Raw genomic sequence first — 24,107 nt, 5'->3', positions numbered from 1 at the left:
GGAACCAAATTTGTCTGGGGCAGAAAGGGGAAATGAGAATGATAATTACTCTGCACCCCAAGGCTTTCTGTAGGATTTAGGAATCAGAGGAATGGGAGGAAAGGCATATAGTAACCCCAGAAACCACTGTTTGACTAGGGCATCTCTTAGGGACTATCCTTCTTGGGGAACCAAGGCAAAGTTAGTAGTGCACCTGATGATGAGCAGGGATGCAAAATGGTTGCAGCCTGGCACGACTCTATTGTTGAAATGGTCTGAAAATCCAAGGAATTGAGAGGCCATTTATATGGCATACAAATTGTTCTGCTTAGTCTGTCTTCCAGATAGATGGACCTCCTGGTAATGCACTACAACTAGAAAGTGGTGCGAGTCCATTGCCCATTACCATACTGTCACTGCTTCCTGACAGATGGGATAGGATATGTTATCTCTCTGCTTGTTTATGTATCAATAATGACTGTTTGATAAGCATCCTGAAGCTCTATCAAGCACATCCATGCATTTTCCTACAGGTATGGGAGAGCTAATCACCTTGAAAATCCACATCCTTCCCACCCCCCTAACAAAGGTAATCACCATGAAAGACTTCTCCAAAGCTAACTTTGGGCTCCTAAAAACAGAGGTGGCTAACTTCACGGCACCTATGCAAATGCAAGATAGTTGCATGACAGCTAAATCATAAACCAATGCACTGTACGAGCACATACTCAAATGCATGAATCTCGCCATACCCAATAGAACTAAGACACTCTCTTCAAAAAAAAAGAAAGCCAATCTGGTGGTCCCCTACCATAAACAAACTCTACAATAGAAGGAGGTAACTGATGCAGAATAAGGTGAAGTCCCAAGACTGGAAAAATTCCCTTATCAGCCTCAACAAAAGGTTGAGATCCCTCATCAAATCCTCTAAAGCTAGCTATGAAAACAGAATTGCAGCAGATAGTAAAGACAACCACAAGGTCTTCTATAGTTATGTAAAGAATCTCCATGGCAATACCCAGATTTGCTCTGAGCTACTGCACAATGGTACCTCCTATACTGAGTCAACAGATATTGCAAAAATACTGGCAGACAGATTCAGTGCTAACTTTACCCCTCTCTCCTCCCCCAAAGGACCAATCACAATACCAGTAGATTGCCAGGCACCCAGTATTACTGTTGCACAGGTTAAAGCAGCACTGTCCAAGGCCAAGAATACATAGCTTCTATGGGACCTGACAGTATCCCTGGCTGTGTTCTACATGAACTACAGAGTGAATTGGCACCTCACATGTGTGCCCTGTTCAATCACAGCCTCACCTCAGGCTTTGTCCCTACCGAATGGCACACTGCTACAGTCATCCCTGTCCACAAAGGAGGAGCGATTACAGACCCCAGAAACTATCGCCCCATTAGCCTGATGAGCCTGATATGCAAAGCTATGGAACACATCATCATAGACCTAATAAACAAGGATATAAGGAATCTCCAAACTCTGGATCCCACACAGTTTGGTTTTGTGAAGGGTAGATCATGCCTGCTCAACTTGAAGACCAGGTCAAGACGAAGGGGCTCTGGCTGACAAAGTTCGCAGATGATTGCAAGTTGAGATCTATTAATAACTCCACAAGTGATTCTGACATCCTACAGAAAAGCCTCAATGAGACCAACGACTGGTGTCAGAACTATGACCTTAAACTCAATGCCAAAAAATGTGTCTTCATCCCCTTTGGGAAAAACCCGGTTCCCTTGAATTACCACATCGATGCTAGTCCACTGAACACAGAAGGCGTTATAAGAGATCTGGGAACACAGGTTGACAGCAACCTCTCTTTTGACCGCCATGTTGCCACTGTGGTCAGAAAGTCCTTCTTTGTGGCACATCTCATTACTAAGGGTTTTGCATCCAGGAAGAAAGAGGTCATTGTCTCCCTCTACTCTTCCCTCATTAGGCCAATCATCGAGTACAATGCTCCATTTGGCATGTGCCTCACTAGACACCTGCAACAATTGGAGAGGCTGCAAAAGTACCTCACAAAGAGGATCCTAGGCCTTAAACACGTCCTATATGGACAGACTCAAAAACTCCAACTATTCTCTGTCTCATATCACCTACTTAGATGCAATCTCTGCTTGACTTACAAAGCCATGTCTGACCCAGCTCTGTTAGAAATGCTACATCTAAAGAAATTCCAATCCCTCTGCACCACATGCTCCAGAGACCTCAACCTCATTACCACAATCAACAGAACTTGCTGGAGGGACAGGTTCATAACCCAGAGACTGCCCATGCTATGGAATAGACTTCCCATACATGTCAAGCAGAGCACCTCACTGGCCCTCTTCAAGATAAATCTTGATGAGTGGATGGGAAATAGAAAATTCACCTCGGGGATCACTCCAGTGGCTCTACTCGACAGGGGCACTATGCTAGGGTAATCCTATGGGCTAGGCTTGTAAAGGCTCCAGGGCCATTAGCCTAGTACACACCTATGAACCTATGAACTGATTGCACTGTAACCATTCTGAAGGGGGGGGGGGCTTTTCACAAAGATGTTCATTTTACTAAGGTCTTGAAGCTCCTCCAGTGCTAGGAGAACCACCATCATTTCCAGAATGTTGATGTTTATACTAACCTTGGAATAGCTCCGGATACCTTGGACCATTCTCCCCTGACAATGCCTCCCACACCACACATCAGAGGTCTGTGGTGACAATCATCACAGGAGGAGGAAAGATGAATAATCTCTCTGCTTGGACTGGAGATCCACCAGCATAGGAGATTTCTGCAAGCACTGGTCAGAATAGTTGTGCTGACATTGTCCTTCAGCTGCAACCATTGTAGAAACCTAATGTGGAAGCAAGCAAAGTTTACCATAAAGATGTAAGAAGCCATAAAGTCTAAGGCTTTCAATATCAACATGCTAGCAGTTTGTGATGTCACAGTAACTCTCGTATAGTTAGAAAATGCAAATTCAATCTTTCATGGGGCAGAGATATTTGTCCTACCATGTCCAGATGATAGTCAATGAACTGTAGATGCTGAGTTGACCCTAGTTGCGATTTGTCAAAATTAATGTCAATGCCTAAGAACAATCAAGTCTGAACAAGGTGATGCCATGCTAATTACAATTCCATCATAAGAGCTACCAAGATCCATCATAAGAGCTACCAAGATCCAATCGCCCAGGTATGGAAACAACCTGGTTCCGTGAAGTCAAAGATGAAAAGCAATTACAGTCATGCACTTGTTGAAAAAACTGAGGGTTGTGATGAGACCACAGGGCAGTGTCCTTAACTGATAGTGATTAGTTCCTAACAAGAAGTGAAGGAACCTTCTAAATGCAGAGGCTGTTTTAATATTCAGGTAAGCATCCTGAAGATCTGTCAAGCACATCCAGTATTTTTTCCCTCTGACATGTGTGAATCAGCCTCACCATGACCATTCTGAAGGAGGGTCTTTTTCTTTTTCATAAAAGTGTTCAGTTGATTGAGTGCTAGTATTGAATACAAACACAGAAGAGCTTCTTGTAACCAAGCACAAATGCACTGATGCATTTCATTTGGGTTCTAAAGTCCAGTATTGGCCTGAGGTCCTTGGTCTTTTTCATAACCAAAAAAATCTTAAATAATAGCCTGAACTTATCTGATCTGTTAGGACCTCTTGGATGGCTCTCTTTCTGACTAGGGAGGCTACCTTCCTCTTGGCCACTTTTAGCTGTTGGTATAGAATGACTGGGAGAGGCCAGGGGGAGTAAAAGTGGCATGGAATAGCCACTGGTTATGATCCCTCTTACCCAAGAGTCTTGTGTGATGGCTAGATATGCTTGGACACAGAGGGAGATATGACTCTGACTGCCTCTGGAGGGGAGCAGCCAGGTAACCTTTCAGGGACAAGACTGCTGGTAAATCAAAAATGGCACAAAAATCACTGTTTCTGCAGACCTCCACAATCTATGGGTCTACACACATTAAAGGGGCTGCCTCTGCTGAAGCCATCCCTATCACAGGGAGAGTTGAAAGGGGAAAGTTTGGACCTGAGGAAGTACAGAGATTTGGACCCCTTCTGCTTCTGACACTATGGTTTCTGTGGGTTCTCAAATCTGACTCCTGTGGCAGACAAAATCTTCCCATCTTACTCACAAGCATGCACTCCTTGCCTGTAGAGCCAAACAATGAGGAATCATCATATGGTGCACTGGAGAATGATGCTCTGAAGTTGTCCTCAGTGTCCAATGTCACTTAGGTAATGCCAAGCCAAATGTCTCAGACAGATGCCAGACCCCACCACCCTTGAAGCTCCATCAGCTGCATTCTGCAAGAGCCTCATGAAGAGGTTATTGACATTGAACATCATATTCAAGGTCGCCTCCAGCTGCTTCCTGGAATCCGTTGTTGGGGGCTTCTTCAGAGTCTGAGGTTCTTGTTTGGCCAGATCTCTCTGAAGTCTATTCATGTGTTGTGTAGTTCAAGGTTCTGATCACAAACATGTCTTAAGTGTGTGTTCATTTCCCCAGTATGTCCATCACCTGAGAGTCCCTGTTGGGCGGGTGGACAACAACAATGTCCTCGGTCAACTGTTTTTTGGTGCTCCAGAAACAATGACAGAATCTAACAACAGTCCCTTTGCCAAATGTTGCTTGTCCTTGGGTGGCCTTAAAATTTTATCAGGCTTCATAGGAACTGCTTCACAGATATCAGGATCTTCCTATGACTTTCTCACAGCTGCATTGACCAAGCGATCAGCTGAGGGAAGCACACAGGATGTACAAGGAGTTTGAGTCATAAGCCTCAAGCAAGACCGGTTCATGAACTGGAGAGTAGATGGGCCAGTTATCTTTTTGGCACATAGCCTCCAGCACTTTTCCAAATGTAACATCCTCAGGGGGTAGTCTGAGGACATCTCAGTTTGTCATCCGAATCAGAGTCCATAGTGAGTGATACCTCAGGGAAATCCAAGTGCTTTCTCTTGCAAGTCTTCTTTCTCAGCACATAAGACTGGGGTTATCTGAATCCTCAGAGGAGTGTCACAAAACCAATGTCTTCTGTTTGAGGATCAGTGTCGGACTCTGACCACTGGCCTTGCTACCCAAGGGTGGAACCATAGGTCGAAGAGTCTGCTAATCAATGTCCAAAGGGGATGAAATTCTCCTTCCATCACCTCAAAGGCAGATCTTATGTTTACTGGGAGAGATGAGCACCCCTTCAGACCAGAAACTGCTGGCCCAAAAAAGGAAAGGCACCAGCCATAGAGAAAACCACCAACTCCAACAATATGAATGGCCTTGAGGAGGTCATACGCCCCAAGGACCTGACAGCAAGGATCAAGAAACTAAATCCTGGAGCAATAAAATAAACTTTGAGAATGAAGGTTGAGACAATGTGGTCAAGTTTTGCTCAGCTCCAGAGATCTGGAAGTTGAATGTGACAGATCCAACAACACTAGTGCCTATGCTGAAGTACTATTCATCAGCAGAGACAGGGGACCCAGGATAACCTCCAGTTCTGTGTACATCAACACCAAAGGGGAGGCAAGAGTTAGAACAGATGGAGAGAGAGAGAGGTCCTCTCCCACCCTTGAGGCCAAGGAGAGGGGTAGAATAACTTCCATCTGTATCCTCAGGAAGGCCATCTTCATATGGTACAGCTCTAAATCGGCTGCATGTCTGACAGATGTTAGTTACCCAATGGAGGATACCAAAAGAGGTCAGGAAGGGATCAAAGAGAGTCCTCACTCTGTCAGGTATTTTGCATGTTCAATTGGAAAAGGTTCATTTGGAATCAAAAGGAGATCTGAGACTGATGAAAGCAATAGTGGAGGAGGCTCGGGATCAAGCTTTGATGGACAAACCATTTTCGAAGTCTTCAGCACCAACAATGGAAACTCGTCACACACCCTTCTCTTTCTATACTCGTCACACTCTTTATCTTTGCTCTCTCTCACATTTTCATTCTCTTTACTTTCAATGAGGATAGACTTGTCTCCTGCTCTTTTGATCTTTTGTTCCTCAGGATCAGGAAGGAGAAGACCCTTCAAAACCAATTTGCTTCTCCTGCCTGATAAAACTCTTTGTCCAAAGGACTTGAACACTTGACAATCTACAGATAAATGATCAACCCTTATAGAGTATGTGCACAAATCATGCCCATCTTGTGCGGAGATCTTGTGCCTACATTTGTTGCAGTTTTTTAAAAACTTTTTCCCTTTCTCTTTCATATTTGTAAATCCTGAAAAGTCATAAAAGCACACAGACTCCTAGGAAAAAAAAGGTTCTATGAGCAAGTATAGAAACATCAGTAGAAAATAAATTAAGTTACCTATAATGCACTAGGGATGAAAAAAAACTTAAGCTACTATACTCCCAAACAACAAGGTAGAGGGGCCCAGGGACAGGCTGCAAAAACATGGAGATCCAACACTAAATAACAGATCAAAATTATATAACTTCAACAACTTAGCATCAACAAACAATGAACTATTACGGGAATGATAAGAAACTGACTAAGCCAAATATTTTAAAATAAATTTTAAAGAAGCATTTATATTCATTGGAGGGATCATGCCTTCAGCCAATGGCAGCAAATGAGATCTGACATAAATTAACAAAAGACAGACAGGTGATTTTTTTGGAAGGAAAAGGTTTGAGCAGCTCAAGGCTGGAGCACTAGCTTTGCCAGAACAAATCCAACAGTCAGATCGGACAGACAGAATGCAAAGGACCTACCTTTTACTAATGGGTGAAAACAAATGTGTTTTTGCATTCTTCATTCACAGATATTACTGACTGTTTCAAACATTTCCAAGATTTGGAGTCACCTATTTGTTCATGTAGTCCAAAACAGCGGTGCTGTTTATGAATACCTGTACTCCTTTCTAAGTATACGATAGATGTATAATTTTTATCAGAAAAAAATAATTTAGATCTTATAAGATGTTTTTGACAAAATGTGAAGAAAATAATCACTTATCTGATAACTAAACTTGCTTAATATAACCTCATTTGCTTGAGCTCACACAGGAGATGTTGAAGCTGAAATGGAGGGAACAAGATGTAGACTATCTCCTTAGAGCAGCAGATTATGGGATAGGGATGGGGCTTGAGCATGAGAGGTGATTGCTGAAAAAGATGCACCAAGGTGAACAGTCCTTCTGTTCCAGTGTCTGCTCGGGGTGAGATCAAATCAGTATATGATATTTACAGAGCAAAGCAAGCAGTAACAGAGGTATATAATTCAAAATATACTGGATAAAATAAAATACATCTTGGTGGAATTGGTTAACATTTTGTAGTGCATAGAGCACTAAAAGAATGCTCTTACACTGTGTAAAACTACACTTAGTAACAGCTTCCCTAGGGTGTTTAAGCACCCCTAAATGCTGTTATAACTGGGTCTTGTGCTAGTGACTAAGAGGAGACAGGGCCAGCTGGTAAAAAACAGCAGCAGAAGGTAAATAGTCCGTTTCTGCCTGTTGTCCATGCCACTTTTGCTCTGCCACTTGCCATTTTTTTTTTTAGTTTTCTAGTAAATTACTGCAGATTACAGTCAGTCAGTAAAGTCAGACATTAGAGTTTCATACTTCTTATTGTTCAGAAAATGCTTATTGATGTAAAACCTATTATCCCATTAACCTTTTAGATGAATAAGAGCAATATTTAAAAACTATCTCTGAATGTGATTCTTTATCCTTGCCAATATTTTTGGATTTGTCCAGAATTCTGAAGCAAAGAAAAAGAGAGGCTCTTTGGCATCATTAAGTGCTTTATCAGCTATCAAAGTCAGTAAAACACTTCAAGTTCATATACTTATTTTCTATAACTGATATTACATGGGACCAAATAAAGCTCCACACTTGACAAAGAAATATGACTCGGTAACAAATCATGAACTTTTATTATTTGTTCTCAACAAGGATGATTACATCTATGTCTTGAGTTTTACTCTTTGGGTGAATTTCTTGGCATCCATGTCTCGACATATGATAAGCCAGTTTTGATTGGAGACCCAGTCATAATCCTGTATTGTTAGAGTAGGGAAATAGTGCCATACTATTTGCAGAAGCAGCTTAATTTTTGTTAAAGCTGAAAAAGAGATGCAAATGTATGAAAATGGGGGCAGATAATCTGCTATAAAAAACTGGGGCTTTGCCACTGGGTGTTATGCTATAATCATTCAAATTATTGGATACTGAGATGTCACCCTTTTTAGAATGTGGGATGATCATGAATCTTTAAATAACACTGCAGTGCAAATTGTTACATTAGTGTAGATGATGAGTTTCATTGCAGCACCATTTACTATAAATACCAGACAAAGTTCCAATGTTTATATCTTTAAGTTCCACTTGTAATCTGTTTAGCTTGGGTTACCATTTCAGGCCTCAAATCAAAGCCTAATTAAAACACAGAAAATGCTGGAAAGCTAGTGCAATGGTCATTAAAAAAAGAAGTTATGTTTGTTGTCCATCTCGCCATTCATTCTTACTGGATGGGTTCGGAGTCGATCCTCAGCTATGAGTAGGCAGAATACACTAGCTCGAAGTCTCTAACTTGGTTCTTGGCAGGAAGGTATCCCATCATGCAGTTGTGTAATTCCCCAGATCTTATTTTCTGCCAACTGTAAATAATCTGTGAAAAACTACCAATAATACAGCAGGAATAGAAACAAGGAAAACTATAAAGGAGCTCCTTAGTAAGGAAGGAGAACCTCATCTCTAGATCCTCCAGGAGTCCTTGGCTGGGGGCAGGTGGGTGGGTCGTAAGAATGAATGATGAGATGGACAACAAACATGGAACGCTATGGTAAGTACATAACATCATCATGTTATGTTGTCCTATCTCGCCTTCATTCTTACTGGATGGGACAGCATCCCTAGCACCTTTTCCCTGGGTGGCTCACGGAAGAACACCTTTGAGCACAGTGGAACCAAAGGAGGCCCCTGTCCCTGGAGGCCAAATCCACTTTGTAATGAGTATTAAATTTATGAGGAGTTGCCCATGTAGCAGCAGCACAAATACTGTCCATTGATAATTTGGCCAGGTAAGCAGAGGATGTTGCTAAAGCTCTGGTCAAGTGGCACTTAACCTTGAATGGTAAGTTCTTGTCATTTGAGGAGTATATAAAAGTAATGCAATTTGAGAGCCAATCTGAAAGTGTAATTTTTGAAACTGGCATGCCCTTTTGCTTCAGAGAAGGAAACGAACAATTGATCTGTTTTTCTGAAATCTTTAGTTCTATGAAGATAAAACCTAAGTTGTCTATGTACATCCAATTTTTGAAGTTTGTACTCTGCCTTGTTGCTATGAATGGGGAAAAACACTGGAAGCTCAACAGATTTATTTAAATGGCACTTAGGATAGGTTAGTACATAGGGATACTCTATCTATATGGAAAATCAGGTATGGTGGCTTGAGAGATAAAGCTTGTAGCTCTGAAACTCTTCTTGCAGATGCAATGGCTACCAGGAGAATAGTTTTCCAAGAAAGGAATTTGAGATCACAATATGATGAGGGCTCGAAAGGAGGTATAGTTAGGCGAGACAGAACAAAATTTAAATCCCATGGAGGAAGACGTTCTATAATGGGAGGTCTCAATAAACAAGTGCCTTTTAGAAACGCTTTGCACAATTTGTGTGACATCAGGTTAGGAGTATATTCACCAATGTGGAAATTAGATATTGCAGCTAGTTGGACTCGAATTGCAGCTGCTGCAGAACCTTGCTGAAAAAGATCTGCAAGGAAGTCCAACACTGAACTGATTGGGGCAGAGAAAGGGTCAATGTTTTTTCCTAGTGCCCAGTAGGAGAACCTCTTCTGTTTACTAGCATATAACTTTCTGGTCGAAGCCTTGTGAGAGGATACCAAAATGTGTTTTACTGCTGGTGTGAAGTCTTGAAGCCTGACTAAGTTTGGAAGTGGAGCAGCCATGCTGTCAATTTGAGGGTTTGGAGAGCAGGATGAAGTGGTCTGGACATATGAGTCAGAAGGTCTGGAACTGGGTCCAGAACCTAGGGCTTCTCCTGTAGGTGAAGCCAGAAAAAAGGGAACCAAATATGATGAGGCCAGTATGGGGCAATGAGAATCAGCCTGCTTCCCAAAAGCTTTGCTTTCTGGATGACTTTGGGTATAAGGGGAAATGTGGGAAAAGCATACAGAAGTCTTGAGGGCCAATCGTGGACGAGTGCGTCTTTTGGTGTCTCCCCCAAAGGGGGGATTAGGGCAAAGTAGCTGCTTCATTTGGCAATCATGGGAGTGGCATAAAGATCACAGCAAGGCTGGCCCTATTTTCAGAAGATCTCTTCTGCTATGTTTTGGTTCAGAGACCACTCGTGAGGCATTAAAATCACCCTGCTGAGCTTGTCCGCTATCACATTGGATTTCCCCGGGATGTGCACTGCTACCAGAAAGCGTTGGGAAGAAATTGCCCATTGCCATACTCTCAGCGCCGTTCGACAAAGGGGGGGGGGTATGATCTGGTTCCTCCTTGTTTGTTTATGTACCAGACCACAGACATGTTGTCTGACTAGATTGCAACCGTTCCTAGTGGAAGAGAGTCCTGGAGTGCCTGCAGAGCTAGGAGCACTGCTCTCATCTCTAGGACACTGATGTGCAGATGGGTCTCATGTACTTGCCATGTGCCTTGAACCGTCCTTCCAAGATAATGCCCCCCACCCTACCTGGGAGGCGTCCGTAGTCACAGTAGCTACAGGTATTTTTGGGACAAAGGGTCATCCTATGGTCACCTGGTCGGACTGAAGCCACCATAGGAGATCTCTCTTGCATGAGTCTGTGATTCTGACTAGGTGAGACATGGGAGTTTTTGCAATGACCATTGAGCAAATAGAAGCCATTGAAGAATTTTCATATGCATTCTGACTACGGGAAATAAGATGATCGTTGAAGCCATAGTCCTTAGGAGTTTTAAAACTGTCTTTGGCTTAACTTTGTTTCTGGGTAAGAGGTTAACTATTTGTTGTGTGAGAACAGAAACCCTGTCCTGCGGGCAACAAGGCAGATTTTTGTAAATTGACTGTAATCCCTAACTGGGAGCAAGTTTGAAGAGTGGTGTCCCTTGCCTGTTGAAGTAGATGCTTGGTGGTGGCAGTATGGAGCCAGTAGTCTAGGTACGGAAACACTTGGAATCCCAGACGTCTCACGTGAGCCATGACTACTGCCATGCATTTGGTGAACACTCTGGGGGCTGTAGTGAGACCAAAGGGGAGAGCTCGAAACTGGTAATGACTGGCTCCCAGCCGGAAGCATAAGTGACTCCTTAATGCTCTGTCCATTTTTATGTGGTAGTACGCATCTTGGAGGTCTACTGAGCACATCCAATTGTCTTTCCCTAAAAAGGGAAGAATCAGCTGCAGTGTCACCATTCGGAACTTGGACTTCTTCACAGATTCGTTTAGCTTGCTAAGATCCAAAATTGGTCTCCACACCCCTGTTCTTTTTGGCACTAAAAAGAATCTTGAGTAAGTTCCGAATCCTATTTGGTCTGTGGGGACTTCTTGGACGACTCTTTTGTCTAGCAACTTTTGAATTTCTACAGTTGCTTTTTCCCTCTGACTGGGTGGAACATCTGGGATTGTTCTGATCTGTGGGGCAGGATGGCAAAAGGGACTGGAATAGCCTCTGGATATTTTACTTTGTACCCACTTGTCTCTTGTGATATCTCGCCAGGCTTCTGGGTACAAAGAAATGCATCCCGACTGCCTCCAGAGTAGAGCAGATGGGCCTCCTTTCAGGAGCACTGGTAGCGCCGACTACCATTGTTGCCTCCCCCTCTGACCCTGGGGAAGGATTCACCTCATGCATCTTGAAAAACTCCCTGGGATCTTTAGAACCACATTTTCCCACTCTTCTGACCTTTAGGATAAGGTCTTGAAGGAACGGAAAAATGTATTCCAACAGCAGAGGGAGTTTTCCCTTCCTGCTCGCATCTGGTGAGTGTGTCCTTGACTTTAGGTCCAAAAAGTGAGGAACCATCAAAAGGGGTGTTGGTGAAGGTAGACTTGAAGGGCTCTGCAAAGTTACACAAGCACATCCAGGAGTGCTTCCTCAGGGAAACTCTGGAACCCGCTGCCCTGCTCGCTCCATCTGCAGCATAGGATATTAGCCTCATGGAGGAGTTAACAATGGAATTTAAGATAGATAGCTGGGAAGTGACTTTTTCTGATACATCCGCAGCCAATGAACCTTGGAGAGTATCTCCTAACTCCTTCAGGCAATCTCTCTGTAGCCTCGTAAAGTGTGAAAGATAGTTCAGCGATCTAAGGGAAAATGTCAATGATGAAGAAACAAGCTTCCCATATCTGTCCATCATCCAGGAGTCCTTGTTTAGTGGATGGACAGAAGAGGATGTTTCAGATAGTTCCTTCTTGGTGGCTGCTGCCACCACCATAGCATCTACACGGATGCCTTTCATGAGGAATTCTTTTTCCGCAGGTGCTGACAAGAACTTATTTCGCCTCTGAGGGACTGGTTCCATAGTGTCTGGTGACTCCCATGCCTTTGGACTAAGCAAATCCAGTAGTTCATCAAAAGGCAGAGACACCCAGGAGGCTGAAGGTTGAGATCCAAGAGCCTTCAGGTACACTGACTCCTCATCAGAAGGGTTGATGGATTTCCATCTGGCTCTCTGTTTCAGGATCTCTAGGATATCTGCAAAGGAGATACCTTCAGAGGACGACTGTGGGGACCCTTCTGACTCCTCGAGGTCAGTGTCAGAGGTCATAGACTCATCAGGGGGGTCAATATGCTTCCTCTTGCATGGTCTCTTTCGAGGAGCCTCCTCAGAAGGGTATTCTGGGTTGGTCTCAGAAGAGTGGGGCTCGCCAATGGGGCTGCCTGAGGCTCTGGGTCTCTGCTTTCCTGTGGATGAAGTGGTGCCGAGACAGACGCTGGTGGGGGGAAGAATACCAGTATCCTTGTATAGAGCTGTAGGAGGGGACAGCACACTCATCAGCTCAAAGGCAGATCCTCCCGGCTCCGAGGACACCTCTGGATTTAGAGGAAACAGAGGGAATCTCCAGCTCCAAAGAGATCAGCAACAAAGGCTGATGTAGGAGCCGAGCTCAGCTGAGCCGAAGTCCTGCAATGTAAACTCGGAACTGAGGAAAGTCTGAGCCCCCCCTCAGAGCCGACTGGAGAGCTTCAGCCCCTAGACACTCTGGATGGTACCGAGAGAGTCGGAGTAGGGATCAGTTCCGAAATCTCCGGAAGGGGTCTCGGAATCAAAGAATCTACTGCAAGCGGTACCTGGCATTCCGGCTCCAAAGATCCAGCTTGGCTCAAAGGAGGAATCATAGTGGATGTAAGAGTCATAGTTTTAGCTGGGTCTAGAACCGTCTGGGTCAGAGCCAAAAACAATTGAGCCAGTGCCGGCGACTTCAAAAGTCTGCACACCACCCTGTCCACGTCATCATCCGATAACCTCCTGAAGGACCTGGAGGAGATGGTTGGTGAGCGAGATCTCTCCAAAATGGGAGATCTCAAAGTAGGGGAGACCAGTAACAAGTCAGTGGACCAGCTCCGAAGAACAGTCTCTTTGGGCTCCGAAGGCCTTGGAGCCAAAGGACTAGCTTTGTCCAAGTCTATAATCTCCATTGGTTCCGAATGCTGTGGAGCCGAGGAGATGGATCCATCAGAGGTTTTAGCCCATTTTAACGGCAGCTCCGACTGAGCCGAAGAAGCTGGAGATGGCCATTTTAAAGCCTTGTCACTCTTAGATGAAGGGAATCTACTGGAAGAGGAAGTGCTATGTAAAGCCTCCTCAAAAAATTATTTCTCTCCACGGGAGCTAAAGGGGTGACAAAAGGTACAAGTTTCCTGGAGGTGGATGGCCCCCAAACAATAGACACAAATGTTATGTCCATCAGTGATGGACATTTTCTGTGAGCATTTTTGACACTTTTTGAACCCTGAAAGCTTGGGTTCCTTTTCTCTAATTTCCTTAGGCATTTTAGGAAGGAAACCACAGTAGTAATTACAGGTAAGCTTAACACAGTTCTATAAAATTTTAACACATACAAAAAATTTTAGTCTGAAACCGTATTATCACACTAGAAGAACACTATAAGCACTGGAAACTCTATAAACACACAAGAAAGAAACAAGGGGAACAACTCTGACCTCTAAATTAAATGGGCATTAGGTCCTCTAACTTAAATGGACCTAGTAGAGTTGTGAGTGAGGAGGATACAACAGCAGGAAAACAGCTCTCTAACTGAAATGAGCTAATAAAAGTATAACAGCTAATTTCTACCTTAGCGCTAAACTACATCACTACCACAAATGGGAATCAACAAAAGGGCCTTGCGAGTAACAACAGCCAACAAAAAGCACACACTGGAAGATAAAACAACACTCGAAAGCACAGCACACAGTTAAACTACAGAGAAAACTACTAATTACTAACTACCAAGCAATTATTAAAGCTACAAATAACTAAATAAAGGGAAAATAGAAGCTTTTTTAAAGGACTTAGCCACAGCCATGAAGGGAAGCATCCAAATTCGTAAAGCCACAAACGAGATCTGGGGAATGACACCACTGCATGATGGGATACCATTCTGCCATGAGCCAAGTTAGAGACTTGGGGCTAGTGTATTACCCATCCAGTAAGAATGAAGATGAGATAGGACAACATAACATTAACATTTAAGAGGACTTTTAGAAAATGTATTTCATAATTACTGAACTTGAATACAAAAAAATTACCTTTTGCCCGTTAGGTCCAATTTGTCCAGGAAGACCACGCATTCCCTGCAAAAAAGATAAATCATAGTCTGTGAGTTTAGTCATATCACCATACCCAGTGTAGTGTTTGAACACGTTATTATACCTTATTTTTATGCTGAATACACAACACAACATGCTGTATATTTTATATTAACTGAATTTCAGAATTCATAATGTTTCAGTATAATATTGTACAAGAATTCATATTTACATAATGCTATTCTAAATAATTTCTTATAAATGAAAGTTATTTACTTACCATAATGATAGATCTGTGTTGTCTTATTTTCACCTGGTTCTATATCTGGGTTGTAGGAGCCGCTCTCGGCACTTTATACCACAGTATTGTAGACTAGAGCTCTGTCTCTTCCCCTAGAGTTCTGACTCCTCTCCCACCCACAATGCTTCTTTCTTGCCTGAAATACCTCAGATCAAGTTTGCTGTCTGATTCCAATTAAATTATGTAGGAAATAATGGAGAAAAGGAGAAAAGATTTCATGAAAGCCACTACAGAAACAAAGTGGAACAATGGTCAGATATGGTCTAGACAAAGTCTGGTCAAAAATCACCACTGATTCTAAAGACAAACACAAAGCATTCTATAGCTCTGTCAAGAATCTCAATGGCAACACTCAGATCTGCTCTGAGTTACAGCACAATGGCAGTAAATATAAAGAACTAACTGATATTGCCAACATCCTGGCAGATAGGTTCGGTGCTAACTTTACCCCCCTCTTACCCCCTAAAGGGCCCATCTCTATACTGGAAGAATGCAAAGTTCCTGTAATCATGACTGCACAGGTAAAAAACACACTCTCCAAAGCCAAGAACACAGCATCCATGGGACCTGACAACATCCCAGGCTGCATTCTACATGAACTACAGAACAAACTGGCACCCCACCTAAGTACCATGTTCAGTCATAGCCTTACCTCAGGCTTTGTGTCCACTGAATGGCACACAGCAATGGTTATCCCACTCCACAAAGGAGGAGTCAGCACGGAACCCGGGAACTACCGCCCCATTAGCCTGATGAGTCTGGCCTGCAAGGCTATGGAACGTATCATCATGGAACTTATAAACAATGACATTGGTAATGTCCTAACTCTGGACCCCACCCAATTCGGGTTTGTAAAAGGCAGATCATGTCTCCTAAACCTGATAGACTTCTTTGAAGCGGTCACCAACGGTCACCAAAGCCATAGATGAGGGTAAAGTGGTTCACACAGCCTATCTAGATCTCGCCAAGGCTTCCGACACTATCCCCCACTCTGGAATTATAGATAAACTCACTAAACTAGGTATAAATCCCTATGTCACAAGATGGGTTGCAACTGGCTCACTGACAGAACCTGCACTATGAAAGTAGCAGACTCCAAATCCGACTTCAGACCAGTGACAAGTGGAGTACCACAGGGTTCAGTCCTGGGTCCTTTCCTGTTTGGTATCTACTTCTCTGAAGTACAGGCTAACACAGAAGGTCTTTGGCTAACGAAGTTCGCAGATGACTGCAAACTAGGAGCAATAATCGAAACTCCTAACGATGTGGACATCCTACAAAAGGGCCACACTGAGACAGATGCCTGGTGTCAAAGCCATAGCCTCAAGCTCAATGCCAAAAAGTGCATTGTCATCCCTTTTGGTAAAAACTATGTACCCATGAATTACCACATAGGCAGTAGTCTACTTAACACTAAAAGTGTGATAAGAGACCTTGGGACACAGGTGGACAGTAGTCTCTCCTTTGATAATCACATCTCCACAGTAGTCAGGAAATCCTTCTACGTGGCACACCTCATCACAAAAGGTTTCTCATACAGGAAAAAAGAGGTCATTGTTCCCCTCTACTCATCACTCATTAAACCCATTATAGAATACAGCACCCCTTTTGGTATGTACCTCACAAGACATCTACAACAACTGGAAAGGCCGCAGAAATACCTCACAAAGAGGATTACCAGCCTCAAACAGATGCCCTACACAGACCTTCTCAAAAAACTGTAACTTTACTCTGTCGCATATCGCCTACTCAGAGGCGATCTCTGCATAACATACAAAGCTATGTCAAACCCAGAGCTGTTGGACATGATCCACTTAAAGAAATCCCAATCTCTCCGAGCTACATGCTCTAAGGAACTAAACCTTATCACCACAATAAACAGAACATGCTGGAGGGATAGATTCCTGTCCCAGAGACTTCCCATACTCTGGAACAAACTACCTATCTATTTCAAACAAAGCTCCTCATTAGCACTCTTCAAAAAAAAATCTTGGTGATTGAATGGGAGATAGGAAATTCATTCCGGGGATCACTTCTGTGGCTCTGCTCAACAGGGGCACAGGAAAATAATTTTCTTAGGTGGTGAAAGCCAGGGTACCTTTTTGGCTAGGCTTATATAGGCCCTAGGGCCAATAGCCTAGTACCTACCTATGAACCTATGAATTCTTAAAAGAGGAAAATGACAATCTGGCAGGGGGAATGAGGGAGGGGAGATGAAGCAGAAGAAAATAACATGGATCGCTTGTTAGGTTAAGTACATAACTTTCGTATCCTATGTTGTCTATTTTCATCTGATTCAAAATGTGGGGCAGATTCCCAAGCCATCTTTCCCAGAAGAGAATTAACTGAATTAGTCAAATAAACCTTTTTATTAAACAATAGTATGTATGTTTTCCAAAAACAACAAAGCTCCTTTATTTTATCTAGTATCGTATTCCATTTTTCCTCACTTATATGTTTACTCCCAAATGTTATTCCTAACATAGAGATTTATTTCACTGAGAAAGATACTCTTCCTATCTTTACTATATCACCCAGTCCTTTACTTTTTTCATTATTTAAAGTAATACGTATTATATTTAATCACTGATGTATATAACTTCTTTTATCTAGACTTTGTTTCTCAAAATCAATAAAAAATCTATATAATGTAATCAATCAATATAATATCATCTGCATAAGAAAACATGGCTGGAACTTTTATCCCTTCATTAGTAAAATAAGTAGCACCTCTTGTGCAAATTTACATCTCTGACTAATACTTTCATAAATAATGCAAATAATATACTACTCATAAGACATTCCTGTTGTATGCCCTTCTTATATCCATTTCTTTGCTTAACCATCCATTCACTAACATTCTTACTGCATTTTTATTATATGCAGAGCAACATACATCCTTATTTTTTTTTATTATTAATGTTATACTCTTTCATTGTTGCCCACAAAAGTTCATGTTGTACTGTATCAAAAGCTTTGTTTAAATCTCCTATCATGATCTTGGTCTCATCAGTCCTGTTTATAATATCAACTACAATTTTCCTTACTACGAATAATAATTCCTGACACTCTTTTCCCTTTAAATTATATATATGCTATCTTCCATAATAGTTTTCAATTTACTTTCCTTTCTTTTAGGTTCATAGGAGGTTACTAGGCTAATAGCCCTAGGGCCTTTACAAGCCTAGCCGTGTAATAACCTGAGTACCCTTATTGACCATAGTTAGACAGTCATTGTTAGCACAGTGATTCTGTGATCAGCACTGACTGCCCTGTCCATGAGGGACATATGTGCCACCCCTGAGGTGAATTTATGGTTATCCATCCAGTTGTCAAGGTTGCGCTTGAATAGGGTCATAGAAGAGCTCTGCTTCGCATGGAGTGGGAGATTATTCCAGAGGAGTGGCAATTGCAGGGAGATATATCTGTCTCTTCAGCATGCTCTGTTAGGTCACAGGCTAGGTTGAGATCCCTGGAGCGAGTTTATCTTGTCTCATCTGATTTGTGAATGTGCAGCATTTCCATTAGGGCAGAGTCTGAGACTGCTCTGTAGGCCAGGCACAGATTGTCTCTCGCAGCCTGTGTGATACAGAGTACAGTGACAGGGCTTTCAGTCTTTTCATGTATGTCATGTTTGGAGGTCCTGGATTCTGTTGGTTAGAAACCTCTCTGGTCTCTCCAGTTGTTGCAGGTGTCTGGTGAAGAACATACAAAAGGGTGCACTGTACTCAATTAGAGGTCTGATAAGAGTCGAGTACAGGGGAGGTATAACCTCCCTGGTCATGGATGTGTGTCCTTATTTATGAGATCTGTAATGCAGAAATCTTTTTTTCCACTACATACACATTTATTTTTTTTTATTTTTACATTTGTTTACTGGGAGTGTCTGAGTAGGCTGAAGCCCATTTTCAGTGGAGGCCCAGAGAGAAAAAGCTCCAGTACAAGAATATAAACTGATATGAATGTTAACTAGCACAAATAAAACTAAAGAGATATGTAGAGCAATAGGGCTAAAGTAAGAAAAAGTTCCATAGGAGATGAATACTATATAACAATGTGTTCTATACAATCAAGTATAACTACATATATAAAATATACAAGATAAGGAAAGAACAATGTGCAACGTACATTTCAGATGCAATTATACATGAAACTACATACACGATAAGGAGAAGGATACTGTAGAACAGTGTGCAATATAAATTGCAAATGCAATTATACATATATACAAGATAGAATTGTTATGCCAAATAGTAAACAGTTTTAAAAATTCTTGTAAGGAACTGGAATCAGCTGCAGGATAGGATTGTGAATACAATAGCATGCAATTGTTATAATTCTTGTGCAAACAAGGCTCTGCTACAGTCAGTAATTATGCTATACCAGGTGAAGGAAGAATTGATAGTGGGATAAAGTGGAAGAAGTGGATTAAGGATGAGAGCAAGAAGAAGAAAGAAAAGTGCAATGGGAGTCAGATAAAGGAAAAGAGTGAAGTGAGATAGGTAGAGTCAGTGTTTGGTATACAAGGTTTAATATACTTAGGAGAAGAAATGAGCAGTAGGATAGTGATTCTGGGGTGGGACAGTGCATCTGGGGTTAGGAGAAATATAGTGAGATCAGCCTGAAGTATTACAGAAGCATAGCCAGTTGTTGACCAGATGCTCCTGAGAAGTGTCTTAAATCTAGCTTTATTAGAAGTATTTCTTATGTGTTGTGGTACTGAATTTCATTTTTTAGGTGTGTAATTAGAGAAGAGAGTTATTGTTATCTTAAGTTATTGTTTGACTTTGTGACTTTTAGTAGGTACTTGTCAGAGGACCTCAGAGTTCTGGAATTAGAGTAAGGTTGAATTAAAATTATGTGCTGGGCAGTTGTTGGGTTGGTAGAGTAGGGAGTGGGCAGTTGTTAATTGGTTCAGGGATAGTAGCTTGGGCAATTCAAGGTAATTTAGTGTGTGTAGGGCACAGCAGTGATGAGTTCCAGATGGGAGGTGTGCAGCGAATTTTGCTGTTTTATTACAGCATGTCTCCAGTTTATTTATATCAGTTTTTCTTAGGTTTGTGAGGATGAGGGAGGTATATAGGAGGGTGGAGAGTAAGTGTGTTCTTGCTATGGCATGCTGGGTGGTGTTAGTGAGATATGTTGAAGTTCTGTACACAGTGCCAAGTTTCACATGGAACTTTTTGATGGTGAGAGCTAGATGTTTGTCAAAGTTTAGACACTGATCTATTGTTACTGTGAGGAGTTTGGTGTGTTCAACGGGTTCCATGTTGGTTTTATTGGAGGAGAATATGACAAAAGGGGTGGGTGATTGTTTGATTTGTGATTTGAGAATAGCACTAAGTTTAGTTTTGTTTGGATTAAGCATGAATTGGTATTCTTTGAGATGATTCTCAATGTCAGTGAATGATTTTTGTGTATTTTCTAGGAGAGTTGGGGGGATGGGGCTGAGCAGATCAGGGAGGAGTTGTTAGTGTATTGTCCTATGGTGGTTAGATCTGTGGCACAGCAGAGCTTGTTGGAGAAAATGGTAAATAGTAGTGGGCCAAGTATGGACATTCATGGTATCCCAACTGAGACGGGCAGCAGGGTAGAGAGGCCATTTTTCCACTTAACTACTTGTTGTCGGTCTGTTAAATAACCGTGAAACCAGGCTAGAGCAGATTCAGAGAGTTTTAAGGAGGTTAGTTCTGTGAGTAGTTTTTGGTGTGATACAGTGTAAAATGCCTTGAACATGTCAAGGAAAATAGAAAATACCAGTTAGCCATTATTTCTGAGCTCTTACATGGTGTTGGTAAAACTTAGTAATGTAGTTGTGGTACTGTGTTTAGGTCTAAACCCATTTTGTGTATTAGAGATCAGGTTGGTACTTAATAGGTAGTGTAGGAGCTGTGCATGAATATATTTTTCAAAGATTCTAGCTAGTGGTAAGAGAATAGCAATTGGTGTATAATTAGAGAAGACAGCTGAGGAGCCACCTCTGTGCAGAGGAATGGAGTGGGAAATTTTCCAGAGCTTAAAGTATGTATTGTTCAGAGATAGATCTGTTTATTAGTAGTGAGATGGGACAGACGATGGCATCTGCAGCTAGCCTGAGGAATTCAATAGGGAGTAGCTCGGCAGCGAGGGTAGTGGGCTTTAGTTTGAGTAGCAACTTTTTAATAGTACTGGTTTGTATTGGCCTGAATGAAAAAAAGTTTGTGTTGGGTGTGGATTCGGGTGGGATTTGTAGTAGCATGTTGCTGTCATTTTTTACTAGGGATTGTATTGGCTTGATGAAGTTTTGGTTAAACTGTGTAGTTATACTATCTGATGTATGTGTAGGGGTGGGAGATAGAGTGGCTGACTGACCAGGATGAAGTAGTTTTTTATGGTTCCCCAAAATTGTGGGGGATTGCTTAGATGAGTTTGTTGGATTGTTGTGTAATAGCAAACACCAAATACTGAGCAGAAACAAAAAACCAATAGACCAAGTAAGTGTTCGGAGATGAGTCCACAGGATAGATGTTACGGTATGCTATAACTCACAATAAGGCACCAGGCTGACTGATAAAAATACCAGAAGTTTAATGCTTTAACGCCAACAACATGTTTAAGTCTTATTTGACGAAAACGTGTGGTACATGTTGTTGGCGTTAAAGCATTAAACTTCTGGTATTTTTATCAGTCAGCCTGGTGCCTTATTGTGAGTTATAGCATACCGTAACATCTATCCTGTGGACTCATCTCCGAACACTTACTTGTTGTGTAATAGGCTTTTTTGTCATTTAGGATTTGTTTTTTTGGCACGGTTTCTTAATTGATGGTAGGTGTTTAAAGAGGATTGGTTTGAGATTATTCTTTTGGTGGCATAATACTGAGACCATGCTCTGTCTCTCTTCTTGAGGATTTACCTGGTCTCTTTATGTAGCCATGGTAGAGGCTTTGTTTTGACATGGATCTTTCTGAGGGTTGCTTGTCTATTTAGGATATTCAGGAAAGTATTGTTGAAGTATTTAACTGCTGAGTCAAGATGGAAGTTTTTTAGAGGGGTCCAGTCACAATGCTGTAGAAGAAAGTTAAAGTTATCAGGGGAGAAATTTATTTTGTTGCGGATGTGTTTAAATGTGGTGTTTTTTATGAGCATTAGTCTTGTGTCTAATTAGTTAGGTTGGATGATGGTCGCTGAGACTGTCAGAGAGGCACCCAGTACTGTAAGCTAGGGAGGGCCTATTTGTTAGTATCCAGTCCACAAGTGACTGCTTGTTACTCTGTTTATCAAATCTGGTGTGAGGGGTGTACTAATTGGGATAAACCATATAGATTAGTGAAGTTGGCTGGGTTGACCAGTTCAGGTTAAAGTATCCCAGCATAACAGTTTCCTAATGAAAAGTGGAGCCAGTCCAGTTGAGTAGGTTTTCTATGGTGGGGGTGGGGGTGGGGGGGGGTTATTACCTAGGGGATATAAGTATCAATTATTATAATGTGTTTTTTTTTTAGTTTAGTTGTTGGTGGGAGATTATTATTTCTGAATGAGTAGGGCTGGGGCATCCAACATTAGGTGTTCTACATTGAGTGTGTTCTTATATATTATGGCTAGACCACCATCGCTCTTGTGTGTTCTGTCATGTCTGAGCATACTGTATTCCTGGATTAATATTTCTGCGTCTTTTATGTGTGGTTTGAGCCATGTTTCTATAACAATTACAATATCTGGTTGGTAATAGCTAAGGGTTGCATAGAATTGCTGAACTTTATTTAGTATGCTTCTTAGGTTCATGGTTAGGATTATTAGGTCTGAGCTATGCTGAGTTAGGATGGTACTGTTCAGAAATTTTGTGATGTCTAGTGGTAGAGCTGTTGGTTGTTGGGGTTGAGGCCCAGGATTGGGGTGAATGTCCCCATATAGTTTAATGTGATCCTCTTTAGAGAGGAATACATTTCTAATTTTGGGAAGAAGTCTAGTTAATTTATGTTGTAGGTAGGGTTTATCCTGTGTCTTGGCATATCTGAGTGCAAAGAGTTCTAAGTTGGAGTTACTAAACGGGTGAGGATATATGTTACAATAATAGATGCTAGTATTGGGTGGGGTGTGTGTGGGTTTGTTGGACCGTAGACACTAGTGATGTGATAAGTGTTACAGGAGGTGGTAAGATAGGCTGTGGTTGACAAGCATAGTAGTAATATGTGCTGGAGTAACATATTTTCATAGAAGCAGTGCACAGTAGATGGGTTCCTATGGGGAAGGTAGGTGGTATGTTTGAATTTATGACACTCCCTACTGAGGACATCTACCTAGAGTTTGAATATGCAGGTGTTGGATAATGTGTAGTGTATGGTGTAGTGATTGTTTAGGAAGGTTAGTTGTGATAGGTTAATGAGGAGTAGGTGTGTTTACAGGTTAATTATAAGTGTAGGTATGGTGGGGGTGGATGGGAAATGGGGGAAAGATAGGGGAGCAGAGTGAGCCCAAGTGAAGCAAGGACAAACGGAGAGGGTAGAGCATGTCTGTGGCATGCAAGAAGGTAAAAAAAACTACACTATGAACCACACTGACCGGAAAGGATGGTTTGTATGTATTGAATTACTTGCAACAGTTGAAACAATCTTAGCTGTACTACATGAAAAGAAACTGCTAAAAGCTATTACCAACTAAGTGGGTACGGAGATTTCCATACTGATGTGCTTGGCGACTTGCTCTCTGGTAAAAAAAAAAAAAAAAAAAAAAACGAAATTAAGTTTCTTAACCAAAATGCTTTGGAAGATGACCTATTCTAGTCAGTGAAATTTCTTCATGGCCGCAACCCTTAGATGTTCCGGTCTTTATTAAATTATGTGGCCTACTTCAGAGTTATATGTATGGATAACAAAATGCTTTAGAAGATGACCTACTCCAGTTAGTGAAATATCTTCATGGCCACAACTCTTAGATGTTCCGGTCTTTATTACATCATATAGTAGCCACAATTAAAGCTGATAAAGAGGTGACCCTACTTCAGAATTTTATGGAGGGATAATAGAGTAGCACGATATACCATGGGTCTTGCCAGCAAGGGAACAAATGGAGATCAAAGTTTAGATTGCTATCAACCTGTGTTCCCAAGTCTCCAACCACTGAGTTTGAGCTT

At 41.9% G+C, this 24,107-nt stretch overlaps 1 protein-coding gene across 1 annotated transcript in view; it reads right to left on the bottom strand.

The window, feature by feature from the left end:
- Window positions 1–24,107, bottom strand: part of COL21A1 (collagen type XXI alpha 1 chain) — a 4,597,064-nt gene that overhangs the window by 1,225,002 nt on the left and 3,347,955 nt on the right. The window contains exon 18 of the mRNA XM_044063368.1: window positions 14,700–14,744. Within this exon, the coding sequence (XP_043919303.1) occupies window positions 14,700–14,744 (45 nt within the window). The remainder of the gene's footprint in view (window positions 1–14,699; window positions 14,745–24,107) is intronic.

The sequence above is a fragment of the Protopterus annectens genome, chromosome 2.part1 (assembly GCF_019279795.1).
Source record: "Protopterus annectens isolate FY-2018-M chromosome 2.part1, PAN1.0, whole genome shotgun sequence".
In the NCBI taxonomy this organism is placed as follows: domain Eukaryota; kingdom Metazoa; phylum Chordata; order Ceratodontiformes; family Protopteridae; genus Protopterus; species Protopterus annectens.
This window is presented reverse-complemented; position numbering and strand designations above follow the sequence as displayed.